General features: G+C 41.9%; 3 protein-coding genes across 9 annotated transcripts; all 3 read right to left on the reverse strand.

The window, feature by feature from the left end:
- Window positions 1-375: 375 nt before the first annotated feature.
- Window positions 376-10,396, reverse strand: LOC143133806 (PWWP domain-containing DNA repair factor 3B). Of its 6 annotated transcripts, none has more exons than XM_076293674.1 (14): window positions 10,141-10,396; window positions 9,984-10,031; window positions 7,333-9,439; window positions 6,357-6,621; window positions 5,625-5,774; window positions 5,438-5,508; window positions 5,112-5,197; window positions 4,748-4,808; window positions 4,352-4,427; window positions 3,765-3,815; window positions 3,208-3,440; window positions 2,320-2,529; window positions 1,946-2,034; window positions 376-1,850 (listed from the first exon to the last, which is right to left on the reverse strand). In XM_076293674.1, exons 3-14 carry the CDS (start codon window positions 9,373-9,375, stop codon window positions 1,778-1,780), a joined length of 3,408 nt encoding a protein of 1,135 aa, XP_076149789.1. In that variant the 5' UTR covers window positions 9,376-9,439; window positions 9,984-10,031; window positions 10,141-10,396; the 3' UTR covers window positions 376-1,777. The 6 variants fall into 6 exon arrangements, with proteins under 6 accessions (XP_076149789.1, XP_076149790.1, XP_076149791.1 ...); XM_076293675.1 differs by having other exon boundaries at window positions 10,126-10,396; XM_076293676.1 differs by lacking the exon at window positions 9,984-10,031.
- A 616-nt stretch (window positions 10,397-11,012) lies between these two features.
- Window positions 11,013-12,696, reverse strand: LOC143135034 (uncharacterized). Its single transcript, XM_076295767.1, has 4 exons — window positions 12,152-12,696; window positions 11,631-11,727; window positions 11,372-11,525; window positions 11,013-11,273 (listed from the first exon to the last, which is right to left on the reverse strand). The coding sequence occupies exons 1-4, from the start codon at window positions 12,476-12,478 to the stop codon at window positions 11,210-11,212; spliced, it is 642 nt and encodes a 213-aa protein (XP_076151882.1). The 5' UTR covers window positions 12,479-12,696; the 3' UTR covers window positions 11,013-11,209.
- Window positions 12,697-13,299: 603 nt separating this feature from the next.
- dapk3 (death-associated protein kinase 3) lies at window positions 13,300-19,662 on the reverse strand. 2 transcript variants are annotated; one of them, XM_076293685.1, is made up of 9 exons: window positions 19,586-19,662; window positions 18,584-18,655; window positions 16,844-17,204; window positions 16,339-16,468; window positions 16,175-16,223; window positions 15,832-15,858; window positions 15,570-15,722; window positions 14,933-14,978; window positions 13,300-14,798 (listed from the first exon to the last, which is right to left on the reverse strand). In XM_076293685.1, the coding sequence occupies exons 2-9, from the start codon at window positions 18,643-18,645 to the stop codon at window positions 14,265-14,267; spliced, it is 1,362 nt and encodes a 453-aa protein (XP_076149800.1). In that variant the 5' UTR covers window positions 18,646-18,655; window positions 19,586-19,662; the 3' UTR covers window positions 13,300-14,264. The 2 variants fall into 2 exon arrangements, with proteins under 2 accessions (XP_076149800.1, XP_076149799.1); XM_076293684.1 differs by having other exon boundaries at window positions 18,584-18,680; window positions 19,586-19,657.
- Window positions 19,663-20,703: the final 1,041 nt, after the last annotated feature.

Consider the following 20,703-nt stretch of genomic DNA (forward strand, 5'->3'; position numbering starts at 1 on the left):
TCTATGAGATGCATACATGTAATGTGCGAGTTGTGCAAGTTCTTTTGTGTTTTAAGGATGGATCTGTATGAATATTTAATATACAAAACAGTACTAACATGTGTGTTTAGATAACTTGATTGTAACATTCCAAAGGAAACCTGTATGGAACATAAAAGGTATGACGATTTTGATAAAATATTTGCACACACAGCCATTTAACCATAATAACCTAATATGAATTAATAACTGTCGATAAGATAATTTCAAGTCTTTAACTTTTGTGTCTTTGTTGTACTGGAACTTGACTACCACGACTACCAATGAACAGGTATGTTTACATGACATATCTGGTTGTTTTCTTTTATTCTCCTTTAAAGATCAATCAGCCAAAAATATTCTCTCATCATTCCACAAGCTTTATTACAAAGTGGATAATGTTTTGAAAACTTGAGCCTTGCTCGTTTTTGTGCCTTGGGCACAATGAACCTCAAGGAGCCAATGTCAATGAGTATCATGTACACTTTCAGACAAATGTTCAATTGAATTGTACATTGCATAACTATATACACATTCAAACACAAAGCAAAAGAAACATGCAGCAGATCTGCAAAAGCACTCACCTGCAGTTCCCACAGGTGATGTTACAAAGGTGCAGTAATTAGTTTAGCTGTTATTAAAAAAAAAAGAGAATGCTTCTGGACCTACAAAGATGATGCAATTTGTATGATAAATTAACTAAAATATTACTGTGGTCTTTACACACCTTGTTGGGATAAGGTTTGAAGAGTTGAGAGTATTTACAAAGTTTTCAAATTTGCATCACTTGGCTTTTCTCAACAGTGATCATGAACAATCCGTTAGCTAATGATCTTGGTCAAATCTCACATATTCACAGGAAGATAAATGTAGACGAGGTTGCTCAAACTTTTGCGTTCCACTGTACAGACCAGAAACGTAAGTGCAGAAGCATTTCAGTTTTCCACAACAAATATCACTAATTGGAGACTGAATCTCCAAGAAAGCAATGGCAATTGGCTTGAATATTTCATATGATAATATATTAAATAGAATGATAAATATTTATGAAAATTAAGAATTATTGTTTATATAAAAATATACACAACAAATATTGTGGGATACATGTCAATGTATGACACAAATGGGGCACAGTCTTTCAACCATATTTCAACATACATTTTTAACAGCTGCACCAAATGACACTCAGCTTAATGGGTAACCCACATAGCTATAGAGAGAGAGGGACTCCTTAATGCCACTTAGAGAGTGAAGCAGCTCAGCTGAGGAGAGCTACCTCAGGGGCAGTGCTGTGCTGGCCTGGACATCCTCAACTGGTCCTCCTCAACATTTGCTCGTACCTTTTGAGATCCGTCACATTAATTGGACGCATCCTCGTCAGAAGGAAAAGCTGTATTTCCCAACTGTGTTCTGAGGATTCTCCGGTCCTGACTCGGGACACGTGGCCTCTGGGACGCAGTCCAGCCAGCCTTTTTGGGAGTCCAGCAGAGCCACAGCCCACTCACAGCGACACAGACTCCAACTGAACACAACCAGGGACTCCAACTGAACTTTCCACAAATTTTGCACAGAGCCCATCAATGGGTTTATGTCCAACAGCATATGAAGGTCACTACATTCACCGTCACTGTCAGCAGACCACAACAGGGAGAGAGTAAAAAATCTACAGATGGTCGCTGAATTCTTTTGTAAATAGACGTGTACGGGCTCATGGGAAGAACTCCACATCAGTCCACATCCTCGGTGGATCAGGGCAGTTTTACAGTACATGTTTACACTGATTGAGAGTCTTCATCAGCTGTTCAATCCTCATGTTAAACTCTTGCCTCTCCCTGAAAATAAAACGGTAAAAAAAAAGTCAGCGTGTCAGGAGTCAGTGGTCAGTGGTGGTCTACATAAAGTTAAAGAGGGCTAGGAGAACTCTTACCGTTTGCTTATGCAGGGTCCTTTTCGATATTTATCCTCAGCCTCTTCTAAAGGTATATCGTCTACTCCCGCAATGGCATGGATGAGAGCCTAATCAAGATATTCATATCCCAGCATGTTAAGCAGGATGTGCATTTCTGATCAGAACGCATTTTCTGAATTGTTTTAATTAGTTACAAAAGTATGTATAAATGACAAGACTAATAATCATTTTATAGGGATACAAGTGAAGAAATGATTAAATCACACACCACCATAACACAATGCATCACTGAATAGTCACTAAAGCCCAAAATGCTGAAACCACCACCATTTTGACTCTCACATATCTTCACGGTCTCATCGAGCAAATGTTGTGGTTGATGGGGGGCTTACCTCTGGCAGCAACACGTCCAAGATCAAGGGGATCCTCTCCAGGTGGGCCAGGCAGGGCAAGGTCTGCGGGCTCCTTCTCAGCAGCTCGTCCAGGTAGCGGTACACCTGGTCCACCTGCTCCTCGTCCTCCAGGTAGGGGTCCACCACGAAGCGGCTGGCCTTCTGAAGTGCCCGCAGCCACTTGGACGTCTCCTGGCCACTGATCACTGCCTAGAAGGGTCAACACACATGAGCAGCTTTAGATGAGACTACTCTTTGTCTCCACAGCCCATGCTGTTATGATCATGCATTTCTCCCAATTAAAGGTATCCAATGCAGGTTCGCTTCTTCCCCTACTCCCCCCCTACAGCTGTTTAGTATTTGTATTTAACTTTTGTAAATACTATTCATGTGGATTTGTTTACAAACTGGCAAAGATCATCTCTGAAGAGCCATGTCGACTGACAAGGTAATATAACACGATTTCATACAAATAGTAGCAATAGCAATCGCCATAACGCAATTCATGATTCTCTGGGTCGGAGCCAGCGAAATTGTAAGGATCTTGGTAGAGGGGTAGGCTTGGGCTGCAAAATGTGCACGATTTTCCATATTACAAGTTAGTTTACCTTCAAAGTTCAAAGCTGCTTCAAAGCTGCTATATTAAGATACACATATTGCATAGGATACCTTTCAATTATGACTGTAATAAGAATGAACAGCTAAAATATGTCAAAATGAGGACTAGCAAATGCTTAAATTGGAACCAGATTCTGTGCAATGAGTGTCTTTTTGGTAACATCTGCACAGACCTGACCCATATTTGGTTAAAGTTTGCTGCACGCTGTGGTTCCTTGCGGCCATTTCACTGTTGAAATCAGTTCACAATGCCAGTGCGTATCTTCCTACCAGCAGGCGCTTCTCTGCACCCCGCTTCCTCACGATGAAATCCACCAGCTTCTCGTTGGCCCGAGTCCGCGCAGCCTTGGCCCGGTCAGGGAGCATCTTCTTACACTGGTGCTCGTCAGCCTGGTCGCCCGCACCGTCCTCCTCGGAGGTGTCGCACAGGTCATCCACGATGAGCTGCGTGGGGAAGGTGAGGTCGGAGGGGCCCTGGGAGTACATCTGCCTGAGGGGGCAGCCTACAGGGGGACAGGGGGAGCAAGGACGATAACAACACCCCGTTTAGAAGGCAGAACACTGATGCATAAGGAGTTTCAAATACGTACTTATTTATGCATGATGCAGATATTATGTATGCAGAAACTGAAAATAGCTATCTGATGCATGTACCAGTATCAAAGTGTGTTATAGCTTTGGCATAGGGTATACTGTTTACTGTATCAGTGTATTATAGCTAATGTTGATTTACTACACCACTAACACCATATTCAAAGCTGCTTGTAAATCAGTAAAACAATATTGTCAGTGTGCAATATTTTTACAGAGATGAGTTGATAACTTACTGATATCATTTGCAAAATACTCTATGAAGGAGCCGGAGAAAGACCCACAACCTGCAAAGGCAAGACAGTCATTACAAACTCATATGCACCAGAAACTGTATGTAAATGGATTAGACAGGGTATGGTAATTAAACTGTAGGAAAGAGTTTACTTGTCCAGTCCTCTAGTGTGAACCATGAACTCTACTTGTAACTAGACCGTCAATGCTAAGTGGCTAAGCAGGTTGACGGAGACAAAAGCACCAAATGTTTTGGTGTCTCACTGGGTCCTAAAGATTCAATCTGGGATACGTGCAAATGCATTTGAGCAGTACCATAACTATTACAAGTGATTTGACCATATTCACACATTTGACATGTCAAAAAGTTATTGCTTGTTATCCGTCATCATTATAATTATTATTATCATCAACAACAACTGTATTACTAGTATTACTTTAAACTAGTGATACTTTTAGTTTTGTCAATCACTGAATCACTGCAGGTAAAATATAATTTGATCACAAACTAGTACTACACGTGTTGTGCTGGCGCGTCGGGGTCCCGTTTGCCCTCTCGGGACTTATTTTCCTATAATGACCTGCTTACCGATGCGGATTCTGTAGTCGTATATGAGCTCCAAGCACCATGTGATTGCATCACCATACTGCTGCCTGGCTTGCTCCTGTGGGACACATGAGACAATTCTCAATTTGATCTTATTTCTGTCATTTTGAAAACACCTCTGTATGCTGTAAGGACTCAACTGGACAACATTTTAGTTCACACATCTCTTATTTCTTACACGTGTCGCAACACTATACAGTATAATTTCTTTGAGTGTTTTGAAGGGTGGTGATGCAGGGTTGATGCTGCTCTTTCTTCATAATAATACATCACTGCCACCGAGGATTTTACAGCCTCCATTAGGATTCCAATGTTATAGTTTTATACTTAATAGAAGCCTACAAGTCAATAGAAGCCTACAAATGTGTTAATTCATACCGTCATTTCCTCTGCCTCTTCACAATCAAAGGGTTTCAAGGTTTTCAGGGACACAGTGAGACTGCGAGAGCAGATGAGAGGAATGATCACTTAGGGCCAACTAAAGATTAAGTGACACATATGTCTTTGAAGGATCACATAAAATTCTGTTCACACACACCCAGGCACACCACTAAATATCTGCGATTGCTCCTTGCTCTCTAGACGGTTTATTGATTTGCATAAATAAACAGAGTAAAAGGGAGCAGATGAAAAGGTGAATGACAATTTTTTTCAGTCATTATTCCAACAATAAAGACAATGTGTAATATCTACATAGCATTCCTTATTGTATTCACACCTCTGGAAGATAAGTACTGCTTACCCTTTCCTAATTCCCTTTTCATCAATCAGAAAGGTATCAATGAACACAATACTGGCTTTCTTATTCTTGTGGTTCACACTTTTAACCTACAAACAGAAAGACCATAAAAGTTAATTTGATAAAGCAAATTAAACAACTTTACACCTTTTACAAGGTCACACATCACACAGCTGTTTAGTTTATCAAGAAGGATTTGCTGTATCTAATGTACTTAACTGAAAATTTCAAATTTGAATCGTATTCAAATTTAGATGCACCTACCCTTACACACACACACACACACACACACACATATATATAACAGCTCATTTAATAGTCTCACATACCACAGCAGGCCAAAAAGGGTACTTCCGGAATTTGCACCAGACACACAATCCCTCAGTAATGGACAAGGGCTCTAGACAAAATGATGAGTGAGTTAGTAATTTTCTTAGTCCTTAATTCTTTTTTCTTCCTTACAATTGAGTTAAAAAAGGTAGTATGCTTGAGAAGGCCATGTGCTGGTTTACTCACTTCTTTCGAGAATGCTGGGAAGCTCCTCATCATCCTCTGGATCTTCGTCCTCCTCCTCTTCCTCTGGGAGAGAGAGTGGGGTGAGGGGCATAGGGTCATCCTGCAGAATCTGCTCAAGGGAAAGGTCTAAGCAGGACGCCGCTGGCCGCTCTGAAAAGATAAAAAACAAATACATCAGATCAGTCTGCATGGAGGACAATTACTCTCAAACAAAGCATGCAATAACTTTTCCCACAATATCTGCCAAAAAATACAAGAAAAGGTTAAGAGTAAATGTCAAGCCATTTAGACCACATTTAAACAAAACTAGCTATGATACAGTGAAAGTGCCCCTGCCCTTGCATGTGTTGTCCAAGTCTTTTGATATCTTTTTCTATACTACAAAATAAAAAAAGTGAACAAAAGACTGTGATGGCCACTTGCTTCTGTATAACAAGGCAGGACAACAGACAAAATGCCATTTCAAACATCAAAAATTATAAATCACCAAACTAAATCTTTGTCTTGCTATAATGCCTCAGATCATCGTATCACAAAACAATTCAAATCACCTGTACACATATAACAGGTAATACATAGCTGAGGTTCTCTTACAGTCCTTAGATGAGATGTAAATTCAGTATGGAAAGTGGTTTGGTGTTCCTAGTCCTCAAGTCTGAGGTGTGTGCTGCAACTAAACCGTGTAAACAGTCTCATGATTGTTTGTGTGTGTGTGTGTGTGTGTGTGTGTACCTGACTCCTGTAAAAGAGCATCAGAGCTCAAGACGAGGGGTGGGACAGGCAGAGAGCTGCTACTCCCTTGGCCTTCAGTTTCACCACCTGCTTTGGATGATGTTGATGATGCTGCTGCTGCTGCTGCTTTCCTCTTATGGTAGCCTCCGGTGAACAGGCTTGAGTCTGGTGACTCCTCCAGACAGTCTTCTGTCAGAGTACTTTCACAGGCTATAGGAGACCCGAGGGTGGCTTTCCCAGCTGGCACTACGCCTGTAGATGACACCTAATCAGAAGAAGAAGAGAGCGGTGGTCACTATTCATTTTTCAAATCATATGTTATGTTATATGTTATATCTTTTTAAAAACAATAAATATGGGTCTGACAACAATAATGTGATTCTGAGACTATAAGTAAAAGGAAAAGTTTCATATTTTCTTGCTCAAGTCTCACAACAACAAAAACAATGAAGATACACATGTGAAGTCCCTAATGGAAAAATAAAGTTGTTTGAATTGAAGTGTAAATATGTATATTGTAAGAAATACAGCTACACCTACAATAATGTTGGAATAACTAACAGTTACAGAAAATAGTATTTGTATTAATCCTTCAGAATCAATTCCATTTATATGGTTAATAAAGAGAGATTGCCAAATTAACAAAAAAATACATTATGTCTTTTTGTCTCCATTTTAAACTCAGACCTACTAGAGATGCGCGGATGGGCTATTATTTTAACCGTAACCGCATAGCAAAACTTATCATCCATCCGCCATCCATCCTCACCAACGTTTTTTGACCAATTTTCAAAACCGCACCCGCCCGCCATCCGCTGGTTGTTTTAATGTATATGGGTGATGCGTTTGATTGGTTCAACCGCCACCCGCCCGAATTGAATTAAAATATTATATTTCTTCACGTCATCCGCCCGATCCGCGGTTTAACCGCGGAGTCCGCGGCTGTAACCGCGAACCGCGCATCTCTAAAACCTACCTCATTCTGACTGGCTGGCTGCTGCATCTTCCGTGGCCTTCCTCGCTTCTTCTTGGCCGGCACGGTAAGGGGAGCTGGGGCGGCCTGGCTGCAGCCCTCCACTGGCGGGGAGCTGGGCCTGCATGTCTGCTCCAGCACTGGGCAACTTTGCTCTGCGCCGACTGGTGCAGAATTGCGGTCTACTGAACTGCTGCTTCTGCTGGGGGGGTATCGCCTTTTCCGTCTAAAGCTGTAGGGTGATTCAGAATCTGCGCTTGTCTGAGAGTTTTCAGGGTTTTCTTGTAATGTCTCACTGCATCTTGTCTGTTTTTCTTTGGCACTTATGTCTGTAGTTTCTGCAGCCACAAGAGAGTCTTTCTGTATCACACACTTGGTCAAAGGTTCACTATCTGGACATGCTCCATTTGAATTTGCTGTATAAGATAAAGCATGTTGCTGTTTGTATTCTTCCCCCAAAAAGCGAGGAAAAAAACTGCCCACACATTCACGTTGACACACATTGTTCACTGCACCTGCAGAGGTGGAGAGATAATCATTACAGTATTCCTCAACAGAGTCAACAGCGGTCAGCTCATTTGGCACAGGTCTGATAGCTTCTCTATCTGTACCCGCTTCACCCACCAATAATACAGACTCCTCAGGCTCTACCATGCTACCATGTCCAGCAAGGGTTTCTGAAGTCTCTCTAAGGTCTCCGGACCCTAAGAAAGGCTGTGGTGACAGACGTCCTGCCGTTAGAGGGTCCAGACTCAAGTTCATATCTGCAATACGTGTTCTGTGTACCTCCTCTGAAGTAATTCCACCCTTTAATTCCACAAGCTCATCTGAGCTCACAGGTCCAGAGTTATGCTCTGGTGAAGGAGATAATGCACCACAAACACCTATTGCTGAAGCTGTGTGGGAGTCCTGTGTATGGCAAACGACTGCAGTAGCAGAGCTAGACAGAGGTTCCAGACAGCTTTCCTCAACAGAGCCAACAGCAGTAACCTCATTTGGCACAAGTTTGACAGCTTCTCCATTTGTGTTAGCTTCACTCAACAATAATACAGACTGCTCATGCTCAAACACATCACTAGGTCCAACAAGTCTTCCTGAAGACTCGGCAAGGTTTGTGGATGCTACAGGAGGTGGTGACAGAACCGCAGCGCCTACTGGGTCCAGACTGAGCATTTCATCCCCACTATATGCTCTGGGTGAAGCAAGTACATCCTGTAATTCAACAGGGGCATTAGGCTCACTCGAGCTTACTAGTCCATAGTTATGCTCTTGAAAAGGAGATAATGACTCAGGAACATTTAGTGCTGAAGCTGTGTGGGGGTCCGGTGTGTGGCAGACGACAACTTCTGTCAGCTGCAGACACACATTATGTGCTACATATCCAGAGTTGGATAGAAGATCCTGACTGCTTTTCTCAACAGAGTCAACAGCAGTCACCTCATTAGGCATAGGTTTGGCAGGTTCTCCATCTGTGCTAGCTTCACTCAACAATAATACAGATTCCCCATGCTCCACCATACTGCCATGTCCAACAAGGGTTTCTGAGCTCTCTGTAAGCTGTCTGTATCCAAGAAAAAGGTGTGGTGACAGACCTCCAGCCATTACAGGGTCCTCCTGACTGAACATTTCATCTGCATTATGTGTTCTGGGTACCCACTCTGAAGCAATCCCATCCTGTAATTCCAAAGGGTTGTAATCTGAGTTTACAGGTTGAGAGTTATGCTCTGGTGAAGGAGATAGTGACCCAATAACACCTAGTGGTGGATCTGTCTGACAGTCCTGTGTTTGGCAGACGACAACCTCTTTCAGATGTAAACAAGCATGCGAGGGACACACAAGTTGGGTCTCCATAACTGGTTGTTCATCTGAACATGTCACTGCTGGCCCTTGACTCCAGTCGCTCCTTTTCTCCACCTGTTGTGCAGCAGTCTGAGATTGGCCGGTTTCTTCATTCCCGGAGACCACCGATGCACTCGCTGATGACTGAGTGGACGTTTCTGAAATCTTCCACAAAGGAAAGGGATAAAACCCATCTGAAGAAGTCATACTCAAACAACCTCAATTGCTGCAGGGCTTTGGACCATCTTCTTTCGTGGAATACTGGAATTGGCTAAAAACATAACTTTTATGAGAACATATTTTTCTTTCTGATAGCACAGAAATGTAAACTTCGTCTACACTGCGCAATGACAGAACACAGTTGTCATATAACGTCAGAAAGATTGTATCAACGTCTAGGAATAATCTCACTGATATTGTCACTAAGACATGCCCAGAAACCAGTAACTTAATTTTTACCGATTTTTCAATTTGTTGTTTTTAATATCCGCAAATAAAGATTTACGGGGGGTAAACACAACACAGTCTAGTGCAACACTAAGCTATAGCTAGCAACATCCACATGGACTGACTATTGGCATTAACGTTGCCGCTAGCAAATGGCTGTTATGGTTTCAGAGAACATGGATGCAACAGTGCCATCGACTCATTATCATTTTACAGTTACCGTTACACTATAATAATCTATGGAGAACGGTAAGGAATGTCTGCCAGAATTAAACATCTTAAAATAACTCATAAAAAATGTTAAGTTACTGTGTTTTACTGTGGCGACTTTGCTGTGTTCTATGTTAGCCTATTTGGTAGTAGCTAACCTTGCAGGGCTAACGCAGCATTTGATCATTTGGCACCAGACGAAAGAGCTAGACAGGACAGTAAAACGGTTTAAATTAATTTCTCAGTTGGCTCCAAAATAGACAAAATATGCATATGCAGAAGCTTTACAACAAATAGTACTTAACATGCAGCAACCTCGAGAAACTACTTAATGTCTACGTCCAACTTCCCGTTTCTTTTTTTTTTAATGGTGTAGCTGTGCAGCCTGACACAGACATCCGGTTTTTAGCTGTTGAGAACGGTTAAGAACATGTCAAAGTAAGAGTCCAAACTCATTGCCTCTCATACCAAAACGTTTTGTGTTGATATTTGTATTATTCTAAATACACGCAGATTCTAATGTCTACAGGAAATGTAGGCTATATATTGTTGACAAATGTCGGTGTTTCTAATTTCTCTGATAAACCCATTTTTTTTTCTTCTAGTGAATGCGAATAATTTATCTGATTCATTCGCTCAGTTTCATTCATTTACCAGACCAAAGTCAAGGTGCAATGGGGTGGTATGTTTCTTACGGTTGTATGGTTTAAGAACATTGATGTAAATTATTTTACTGAATACATTGAATACGCGCTATGATCATCTGCGAGTCTAACTTTACTTTGGAATTTTTCCCTTTCAGAAATTGTGACCGGAAATTACCTTCTGTACTTGGTAGTTTGCTAGAAACAGAGAATGTCTAATAAACGGGCTCTGCTAGAACGACAGATAGAGCCCAAGGCTTCAAGTATCGCAGCCAGATCAAAACAGTTTATATAGCCTACCTACTGCGTGTGGACACGTTCTCCAGCTAACTAGGCTACTTACAAATAGCTGTTAGACCTACTGGAGATCAAATGATGACCAAATGTAAGCCTACAGGCACATTGTTCCTTTCAGCAAATGTCATTTGCCTACAAATAGTTGCACATGGGGGTACTGTGGAGCTTTAAATCCTTGGACTTTTTTAAGCAAAGTAGACTTTGTGGAAGAGGCAGAAAAAAATCCAAACACACTGGCAATTGTATTGTATACTTGATAGTTCACTTTATTCAAATATAGGGTGGAGGAGAGTGCTGACTGTAGGAAAATGTTTTGACATGCAATGACAACAAACAATATTTCTTCTCAATATCTCAGGGGCCGGGGTAGTGTGGGTAAACAAGACCCAGACACTAAAGAAAAGGTTGTCAAAACTCAAAACACACATTACATAGTCACAAAATTACAATGTGGGGGTGAAGTAGCTCTGTTGCGATCCGATGTTGTCTTCAATCCTGCATGCATTCCTAGAAGAGAATTCATCCCTATTATTTTCAGAATTCTTCCCATTTGTATACATAAACACTAAATCCTAAACAGTATAAACCTGTTGTATTGTACTTACAGTTGTTTGGATATATAAGCAGTGGTAGACTTGCAGGCTTTGTTCTGACTCTCTGCTGCCACCTGCTGACTTTTAGCGGCACTGATTAAAGCGTTACAAGAATCCCACTGATGAAGGCTCCATGTCAAGTTTGCCTGCAGTGTGTCAATATGGGCTGAACAAAGTTTTTTTTTTTAATGTGTGAACTTAATCCATAAAACATGCCACCAATCTGTGATATATTTTATGGGCTATGAATTAGAATACATTTATACTATACCTTCCTGCCATACCAGTACAGAAGACACGTTTTTTTGCAAGGTCATGTGCATTTCTACATCACTTTTTAAAGTGGTAATGTTCTCTTTCAAAGCCTCCTTAAAGGAAAATGAGAAAGCACAACCTTTTATACAAAGCAACAATTTCAAAGTTTTAAACACCAGCCCAACCATTAAAGTACCAAGATAATTGTGCCACATTTTTATTCTCTCCCATATGCTAAGTATTCCAGTATTGTGTATTGTCATGGACTGTGATTTATTTATACGTTTTAGACAAATCAGACACATTTTCACTCTATTCATCTGATTTACAAGATCTGCCCTGACAATTAGGGGCGCATTTAACGCTTCAGTTATTACATAAAACAAGTATGTGAGGACATACTTGGGCATAGTGTGGATTTTCAGCATCAGACTTCATCCATTTCACCTCCACCCCAATAACATGCAGCACCCCACTGTTTCCCACACAGAGAGCTATTTGAAAGACTACTGAGAAGTGATAGGTTCCAGGACTCACCTTCTCCTGCAGGCTGTCCATTAGTGACACATTAGTTTCCCTCAGCCTCTCCATGATGATGCCCAGCTCCCTCCGCAGCGCTGTCTGGTTCTCGCTGCTGCTGCTCAGCTGAGCCCTGAGCACGCCCTCGTCCTTCTCTCTCACCACCCTGGCACCCTCAATCTTCTCCACGGCCGTTTGCCGGGCTGCCTCGCACTGGCTCAAGCTTCGCATGTAAGGCCACGTCGCCCATACTATGATGACAACCAGGGAGGTCATGGACCAGAGGGCAAGGAAAGCCAGCAGGAAGTTGCAAGTGTTCTGCGAGGACTTGGAGGATCGTGCCATTTTGAAGACGGCGGCTCGACCTGTAGAATATACTCTGGATGTGAAAAGCCAAGAGAGTCTTGATGTGATGAATAGGTTACCCGCCTTACAGAGAGGACCTCTTCGTTACAGCTACAGGGATGTTCTGTCCCACACTGAAGACTGTAATGGGGCGTGGCAGGCTTTGGGTTAAGTCACACGAAAAGCATACATCTTCAGCCATCTTGACAGACGGGGACAAAAAAAGTACCATCCTCAGGGGAAAGTATAAGCAGTGTGTGGGAGTGTCCCGTCCCCTTTTTTTCCCCCCATGGAATAGTCTGCAGAAAAATGGACCGTTATCAGCCATGATCCATTAGCCATGATTAAAATAGCTGAGGGAAATTGTTGTTAGTAAAAGAAAAGCAACCCATTTTTGGTCTGAATCACTGAACTTTTTTTTTTTTTTTTTTTTTATCTTGAAACCCCTTTTAGAAAAGCAGGCATGAGCTGCAGTCCCTGCGTTGGCTCATGTGATGCCAAGGCTGGAGAGGGTCGGAGGCAGCCAGAGCCAAAAACTCTGTGTACTCCAGTACATTCCTACTTGTGTACTTCAGCACATTCCCACTTGAACTGTCTAAACAAATGTCTCCACACTCACAGTGCAGGAGTTGATTTTAATAGACCAACCAGAAACATCCTGGAAGGTTCATCCAAAGAACATAAGGTATGTAATGCATGACACAATTTGAGTTATGGAACCTCTACCTTTAAAATCATCCATAACATTTAAATATAATATAACTTATGTTTTAAAAGGGTATAGTTAATCAAATGTAATGAAAACATACCAAACCCACAAGTAAATTTGTGTTTGTTTGTTTGTTTATTAGAACAAACATTCCTCCTTAACATTTAATGGGGAACTGAGCAATAAAACATAATTTATACAGAATAATGCAGCTGGAGGTTATACACGTAACACTGCGATAGTACACTTTAAGTGCAAATGATACATTAAAAATATATTTATATATGATACTATATGTACATTATATAGGCGCAATCCTACATATGGAATGTCCTGCAAATAAGTAAAATAACGAATGGAATGATTCATGTGTTTAACAGCCAGTATAAAAGACAGGGCAATACCTTAAAATATTCATCCAGCAGCTAGCTTAGTTAGAGCATGCAAAAATGTTGTTATACATAGTGATATTAAGCAGTTCTGCAACGTCTGCAGGAAACAGCCACATTCTCCTTTCTCTCCCCTTTAGTTGGTGTTAGAGAGAATGACGTGATTGTGGGAAGGCAAAGGGGTGTTTCAATTTATAACCACAGTGCAACACTAGCAGCCAGTGTGTGGGGTGGCCTCTTATGCCCAGAGTCACAGCTTTCATTCCTCTGGTCTTCTCTTCTAAGCTCAAAAGCAAAGCTTACATAAGGAATTGAACAATCTTGACAATCTCATAAATGCACAGATACACAACTCTTAAGCAACTGCCAATGAAAATGTAGAAATGGGAGTCTGGCCTTTGTACCCAGTACAAAAATACACTTAACTTTGATTCAAATCAATGTACAATCACCTTATATTGCTTGTTTTCTCATATTGTGAGCTGCAGGAACATACAAGGACATGTGTGAGATGTTTCTACTGCAGAGAGAAGTGCTGGACAAAGATGCATTACAGCATCTGGTGTATATCCCACCACAGATCTACCATACCATATGCCTCCAGGAAAAGGAATGGTACATATGCAACATTATGGACGTAAAGCAAACAAAAACAACAAACGAGGCACCCAATAAGCCCAGGTCGACCTCAAGCCATGCCAACGCCCTGGATGTTCTTGTCGGCGGTGATGGAGCGTACCAGCTCCTCCACCCAGCGCACTTCAGACGCCATCTGCTCAGCCAGTGCATCGTAGCGGTTCTCCAGACGGCCGAACTTGCGCTTGAGCGCGTTGGCGGACAGCATGGCGGCGCGGGCCTCCTCCTGGCTCTGCCGGCGCTGGGCCTGGGTGCGCTGCAGCTCCTGCCGGATGTGGCCGAGGTCGGCGGCGATGCTCTGGTTCTCCTCCTTGTACCAGCCCTCCTTCTCCTCGTAGATGGAGAGAAGCGCGGCCACGTCCTCGCGGCACGAGCGCTGGTTGCGCACCAGCTCGCGCAGGCTCTCCTCGGCCGCTGCGATCTCCTCCTGCACCTGCGAGAAGCGCTCGAAGTTCACATAGGTGTTGTTGGGTGGCATGCTCGAGTGCGACTTGATGGTGTACTCCTTCAGACGTGTGGTCTTCAGGCGCCGGCGCTCAGGCTTGCGACCGCTTTCCTCCGGCCGAACATTGCGTCTCTTGATGGCCTGAATGCGGATGAAGAGTGAAGAGGATAAAGGATAAAGGATGAGTATGAAGGTCTTAATAAGGTCTTAAAACACAACTGAATTTAGAAGACTTCATTGAGGAGGTACAGGGTGACCAAGGAGTCTTGTCTCACCTTGATCCAAGGGTGCTCAAGGCTGTCACCTATTGTCATTCTCTTCCTAAGAAAAATGGATGGGGGGGGGGGGGTACATGATAAAGCACATAACCATGACAATATTGTGAATGCCTTAGGATTCAGTACATGGCAGCACTCAACGTGATGGCTTATGGATTAGCGCCTTCTACACACAGCTGCGTTCCGTCAGTGCGCATGCCAGTGGGTGTTCCTGACGGTAGCTATGCAAATGACTTGAAGTATAACCGTAATTTGATTGGTTGGTGCCGTCCGTCGATTGGCTTGATTGGCCGGTGCCGTCTGTCGGTTAAGCAACAGCTGAACTTCTAAACGCGAGCGACGGGTGAAATGCGACGCAACGGACCCACAGTTCGGCAACGGTTGACGTGAGCCCATGTAAAGTGAATGGGATGCGTCTCCAGCACTGCAACGCACGCAACTGTGTGTAGAAGGCTGTTTATTAACGTATTAATGTATAATAACTATTTAATTAACTGCTGAAAACAAAATTAGCTATGGATAAACTGTCGCGGATGGACGATGCTCCTTTAATCCCTTTCAGTTTCCCCTTCAGGTTAATGTGTTAATGCATTAGCATTAGTGCATGGGCACTGATAGCTGAGACAGTTCTCACTTGGGATCCTTGACAAGCAGCCGGCGAATGAAGTCCTTGGCAAGCTCACTGGTGTTGCTGAAGTATTCTTCGTCGAAGTCGTAATTCACAGCAGAGATGTTGGTTAGTGTTTCTTGCTTTGTCTCTCCAAGAAATGGAGAAGCCCCACTAAGCCTGCAGGGAAGAGTTGGTATATCTGTCACCATCTGTCACTCAATAACTCACAAATAACTTTACAGTAGAATTAAAAATGAAAGTAAAAAATCCAGTCAAAGATACTTACAATATATAAGTGATAACACCTATACTCCTGCAGAAAAAAATACATTTGTATTAGGAAAATCTGATGATGCTTAAACTGGGCCAGTAATTTTCTTACAATGGAGAAAGGAAACAGACCATACATGAGGTTGATACAAGCCATTGTAAATAAATACAACTACCCATGACACAAAACTACCCTCACAGACTTTCTCAATGAATATTATAGGTTGCTACATTGTAACCGTGTGGCTGCAAGCAGTTCATTGGAACAGATGACAGATGAGGTCAATACACTTCTGCCATTATCTGCGGGACTCGTGTTGATTTGGCTTTATCACTTATCCTTTAAAGTTGTTACTTACCACATGTCTGCCTCTAGTCCCAGAGGTTCATAGTTCACTATTTCTGGAGCTGTTAAAACAGGTAAATGAACAAAAAAATAATTGATGAGTGAACACTGATAATAAGAAGCAAAGAGTGCATTGTCTGAAATAACCAATCAACACCCGACTGGAGATAAACTCACCAACAAATTCTGGCGTTCCAAAGATATTCTTGAACTCATTTCCAGCTTTAATTTGATGTGCAATTCCAAAATCAATCAGTTTGATTCTAGGGTTTGGGACGTTTTTGTCCAACAGCATGATGTTTTCAGGCTGAAAGATAAAAATATTCAGAAGTGAAAGCCCAAGACTTAAAGGCACAGTATTTGATCTTGACAAAAGGCTGTTGATATTTGAGTTCAGCTGCCAATCAAATACACCTTCTCTTCCCATCCCCAGAAGCAATGTTGCTGATTGAGTCTGAACCATTCCCTGTATGAACACTAGCTGTCTTTTTAAGCACACACACTAGAGAGAAGTGTAAATAGACCGACTCAGAGAGGTCAACGGGGAATGACATTTTGAATTTGGGCTGAGCTCAACGTTGCGCTCCGCCCCACATTGAGGCCAGCCCCGATCTGCAAGCTGCTAGATGGACCTTTAAGTGTCCCAAATCAAAAGTCTTGTTGTGCACCCCGACGCGCTCACCTTCAGATCAAAGTGGGCGATCTGTTTGGAGTGCAGATAGTGCACCCCATCTAGGATCTGCTTCAGAAACTGTGTGGCCTCCTCCTCGGTCAGAGACTCCTTCTCCGCCAGGAAGTCAAAGAGCTCCCCGCCAGAGACCAGCTCCAGGATGAGAATCACGTCGGTTTTGTTCTCAAAGATGTCATGGAGGGTGATGATGTTGCTGTGCTGGATCTCACGCAGGATGTTCACCTCACGCTCGATTTCCTCGCGGCTAACCCCGCGTCGGCTGGACGAGAGCCGTCGTTTCTTGATGAACTTGGCCGCAAACTCGTCTCCGGTGCTTTTCTCTCGGCATTTGCGAACAATAGCAAATTGGCCACTGAAATGAGAAATGTGTTTTACAGAGAGTACTGGCCAGAACACTGGCAGGTAAATAAATAAATATATAAATAAACACACACACACACACACACACACACACAGTTTGGGGTCACTTAGAAATGTCCATTCCACTCCATTAAAGACAGAATACATTGTTTTCTTTAATCAGGGCAGCAGTTTTCAGATTACATTATGTGCTTACATAATTGCAAAAGAGTTTTCCTATGTTTTCTCAGTTAGCCTTTTAAAATGATATAAGATTAGTAAACAGAATGTGCCTTTGGAAAATTGGATGAATGGTTGCTGACAATGGCCAATGTAGATGTTGCATTAAAGATCAGCCATTTCTTTCTACAACAGTCGAGAACCCTTTTGCAATTATGTAAACACATAATGCAATCTGAAAACTGTTGCACTGATTAAAAAAACAATACAACTGATCTCAGCTGGTATTCTGTCTATAATGGAGTGGAATGGAAATTTCTAAGTCACCCTAGACTTTTGTGTGTGTGTGTGTGTGTGTGTGTGTGTGTGTGATCTTCTTTTTATTATTATTGTTATTATTATTATTACATTACAAATCTAATGTGTGAAGTTGGCTGCTCAAGTAAAAATAAAGGGATGAGATTAAAGTATTTACTTTCTTTTTCTAATGCCAATCACAACATGGTGAAAGACCATTTGACAAGTACCTCTACAGGTCTACAGGTAAGGGCTGGTGTGTAAACCTGTATCCTGTAAACTTGGTGACCTGGTGTGCATGGATAAGGATTTCAGAAGACAGAAAATAATATTTCAAATGAACAGTACTGAATGTTCCCAAAGTAACTACCCTTTCCCTCACTGAACAAACTCACAATACGCTCAGCTGAGAGAGCACACTAAGGCTTGAGCTGAGAAGCACTACATTGTACTGCAATGATGTCATACTTGCAGCAACATAGTGCGGTATAACTGCACTTCCATATATAGATAAGAAGTCAAGCCTTTATCCACACAGCAAGATGATGACTCGTTCTCTGTTTCAACACCATTTAGCTTCCCAAAGGCATAATGTAAACAATTAGCTTATGAGTTCTTAATGTCTCGCATAATGTAAACAATTACGAGTTGTTAATGTGAACCAGATTATGAGAAAGAGCAGATGGCAGAAATACGTTTACAAATCCCTTGGGAAACAAAACAGGATCTTCAGAGAAAACAAGCGCCTTAAAAAAGCAGGGAATAGAATCGTGATAACACTAAACTAAATTCCTCTTCTTTCTTCTATCATATAATTCATAATTCTGAGTCATGCTCGTTTCTACACTCATGATTTCACCTAGGCCTACCTTCAAAGTTTGTGATTTAATAACATGAAACTAAATATTGACTTACCTTCCCAACTCCTCTCCCATATCATAGAACACTTCAACATCCTCCTGCCTGAATCCAGCCATTGTTTGCTGACTGGGATAACAATCAGTCAAATATGCTGTACGTGAAAAAACGCTCATGTTTCTCATGTTATAAGCACAAAAAACATAACTTATAACATCAAGAGATACTCTTTACAGTAATGCAAGTCAGCGAATTAACAACCTGACACCGACAGTCTGACGCTACGCAGCACATTTCCCCAATAGCTCATTAATACAACGATCAGGATACCGACACATGGATTTTATTTTCTCTTTCTCCAATGTGATAGAATGCAGCGTACATGCCATTCGCACATACGTCATCTTCTGTTAGCATCAACAACCACGGACTTTTAAGTTTCATTCAGAATGAGCAAATTATGTACATGATGCATTATGTAGGCATGATTTTGTATACGTTACTGTTTAGATATTCAACTGGAATATAGGCTACTCCCATTACTCGAATACCTGGATAACGTTAGCAAAAAGAGCTGTGGTAGCGAACATAGCATAACGTTATCTACCTAGCCATGAGTACAAAAATTCCACTAGGAACGTTAACGTTAACAAGCTAACCTATCGTAGGTAGATAACCACCACATAACCCTTACAGATACAGCAGAGACCTTTGGACTGTTTCTGTTTCAAGAGCATAAGAAAACAGATATTTGTGGGGATACAATTGGCAAATGCCGACTTCTGTATTAGCTCAAAAGTTTAGACAAGCTAAGTTTAACTGTAGCTACAGGGAAACCAGTTAGCCAGCTGACATCCAAATCCCTATGCTGGCTAGCTAGCGAACTAGACCTAGGCTATGCTAACTATCCCAATTTGTGGTCTCATAGGTGGTTTCGAAATAGATACTTTCTTGGTGTTTAACTTAACTAACCAAATAGACAATCTTAGCTATTCAACCTTAACACAATTTTCCGAATCATTTCACGGAAAAGACGTCATGTTAAATGAGAAAACTTACTTTGATCACCGTCTTGGCATTACTGTCTACTGTCTTGGAATATTTTCCGGTTGCTGCTGCAGTACAGCACTTTTAGGAGGAGGGCTTAGTGGTGATGACATCATATTGACTTCATTCTAGTGAGAACCTCGTTATGGACATGACCATACTTGAACACAAAAATAGTGTTTTCCCAGGTGATCATTAACTTAGTTGATAAAAGGCTTTGGGCATGTCTGCCGACTCAGCCTATTACTCTAAATGCGAGTCATTTACCTACAAATGAATCATTGTTTGTCCTTTGCAGAGAACCATCTGTCAGTCGGCTGTTTACCTCATCAGCCAGTGTTGCATATCATGGATGTTACCTGATATTGTGTGGGGTTACCTGAGGCATAGGCATTCTGCTTGTAGGCCTAAACTACATCCTAGCTAACTCTAGGGGGGATCATGAGACACCTGTGAGTCAGCCAGTTGATTCCTTATGATGGAACTCTCACTGCTGCATGCATATGGCTCTCCAAGAGGCCTCAGAATGCTTTTGAGTGCGCCACTCAATAGATCACAGATAACATATCAAATGGTAGGCCTGCCATAAAAAAAACATACATTTTTACAACCCCAAAACAAAAAAAGTTGGGACGTTAAAATGCAAATAAATGCAAATAAAAACAGATAATATACAAGTCTTGTAAACCCATATTTAGCAGCAAAAAGGACATAGACAACATATCAAATGTTGAAAAAGAAAATGTGGACTATTTCATGGAAAGTATATGTTAATTTTGAATTTGATGCCAGCAACATGTTTCAAAAAAAGTTGGGACGGGAGCATGTTTACCACTGCTTCACCTCTTCATTTAACACAATTGGACTTTGTGCAATGGTGCAAACTCAATCATCTTCAACTCAATACTTCAAAGACCAAGGAGATGGTGGTGGATTTCCGCAGGTCTAAGCCCACTCTGCTACCAGTCCCCATTGATGGGGTCAATATGGAGGTGGTAAGCACCTAGAAGTATCTGGGTCTCCACCTGGACAATAAACTGGACTGGTCAGCCAACACTGACGCACTCTACAAGAAAGGGCAGAGCAGGCTGTACTTCCTGAGGAGGCTGCGGTCCTTCAATGTGTGCAGC

This window comes from Alosa pseudoharengus, unplaced genomic scaffold, assembly GCF_046254945.1.
Source record: "Alosa pseudoharengus isolate Yale_2024_CS ecotype anadromous, Long Island Sound unplaced genomic scaffold, YU_APseudo_1.1 YU_APseudo_1.1_scf_2, whole genome shotgun sequence".
Lineage (NCBI taxonomy): Eukaryota > Metazoa > Chordata > Actinopteri > Clupeiformes > Clupeidae > Alosa > Alosa pseudoharengus.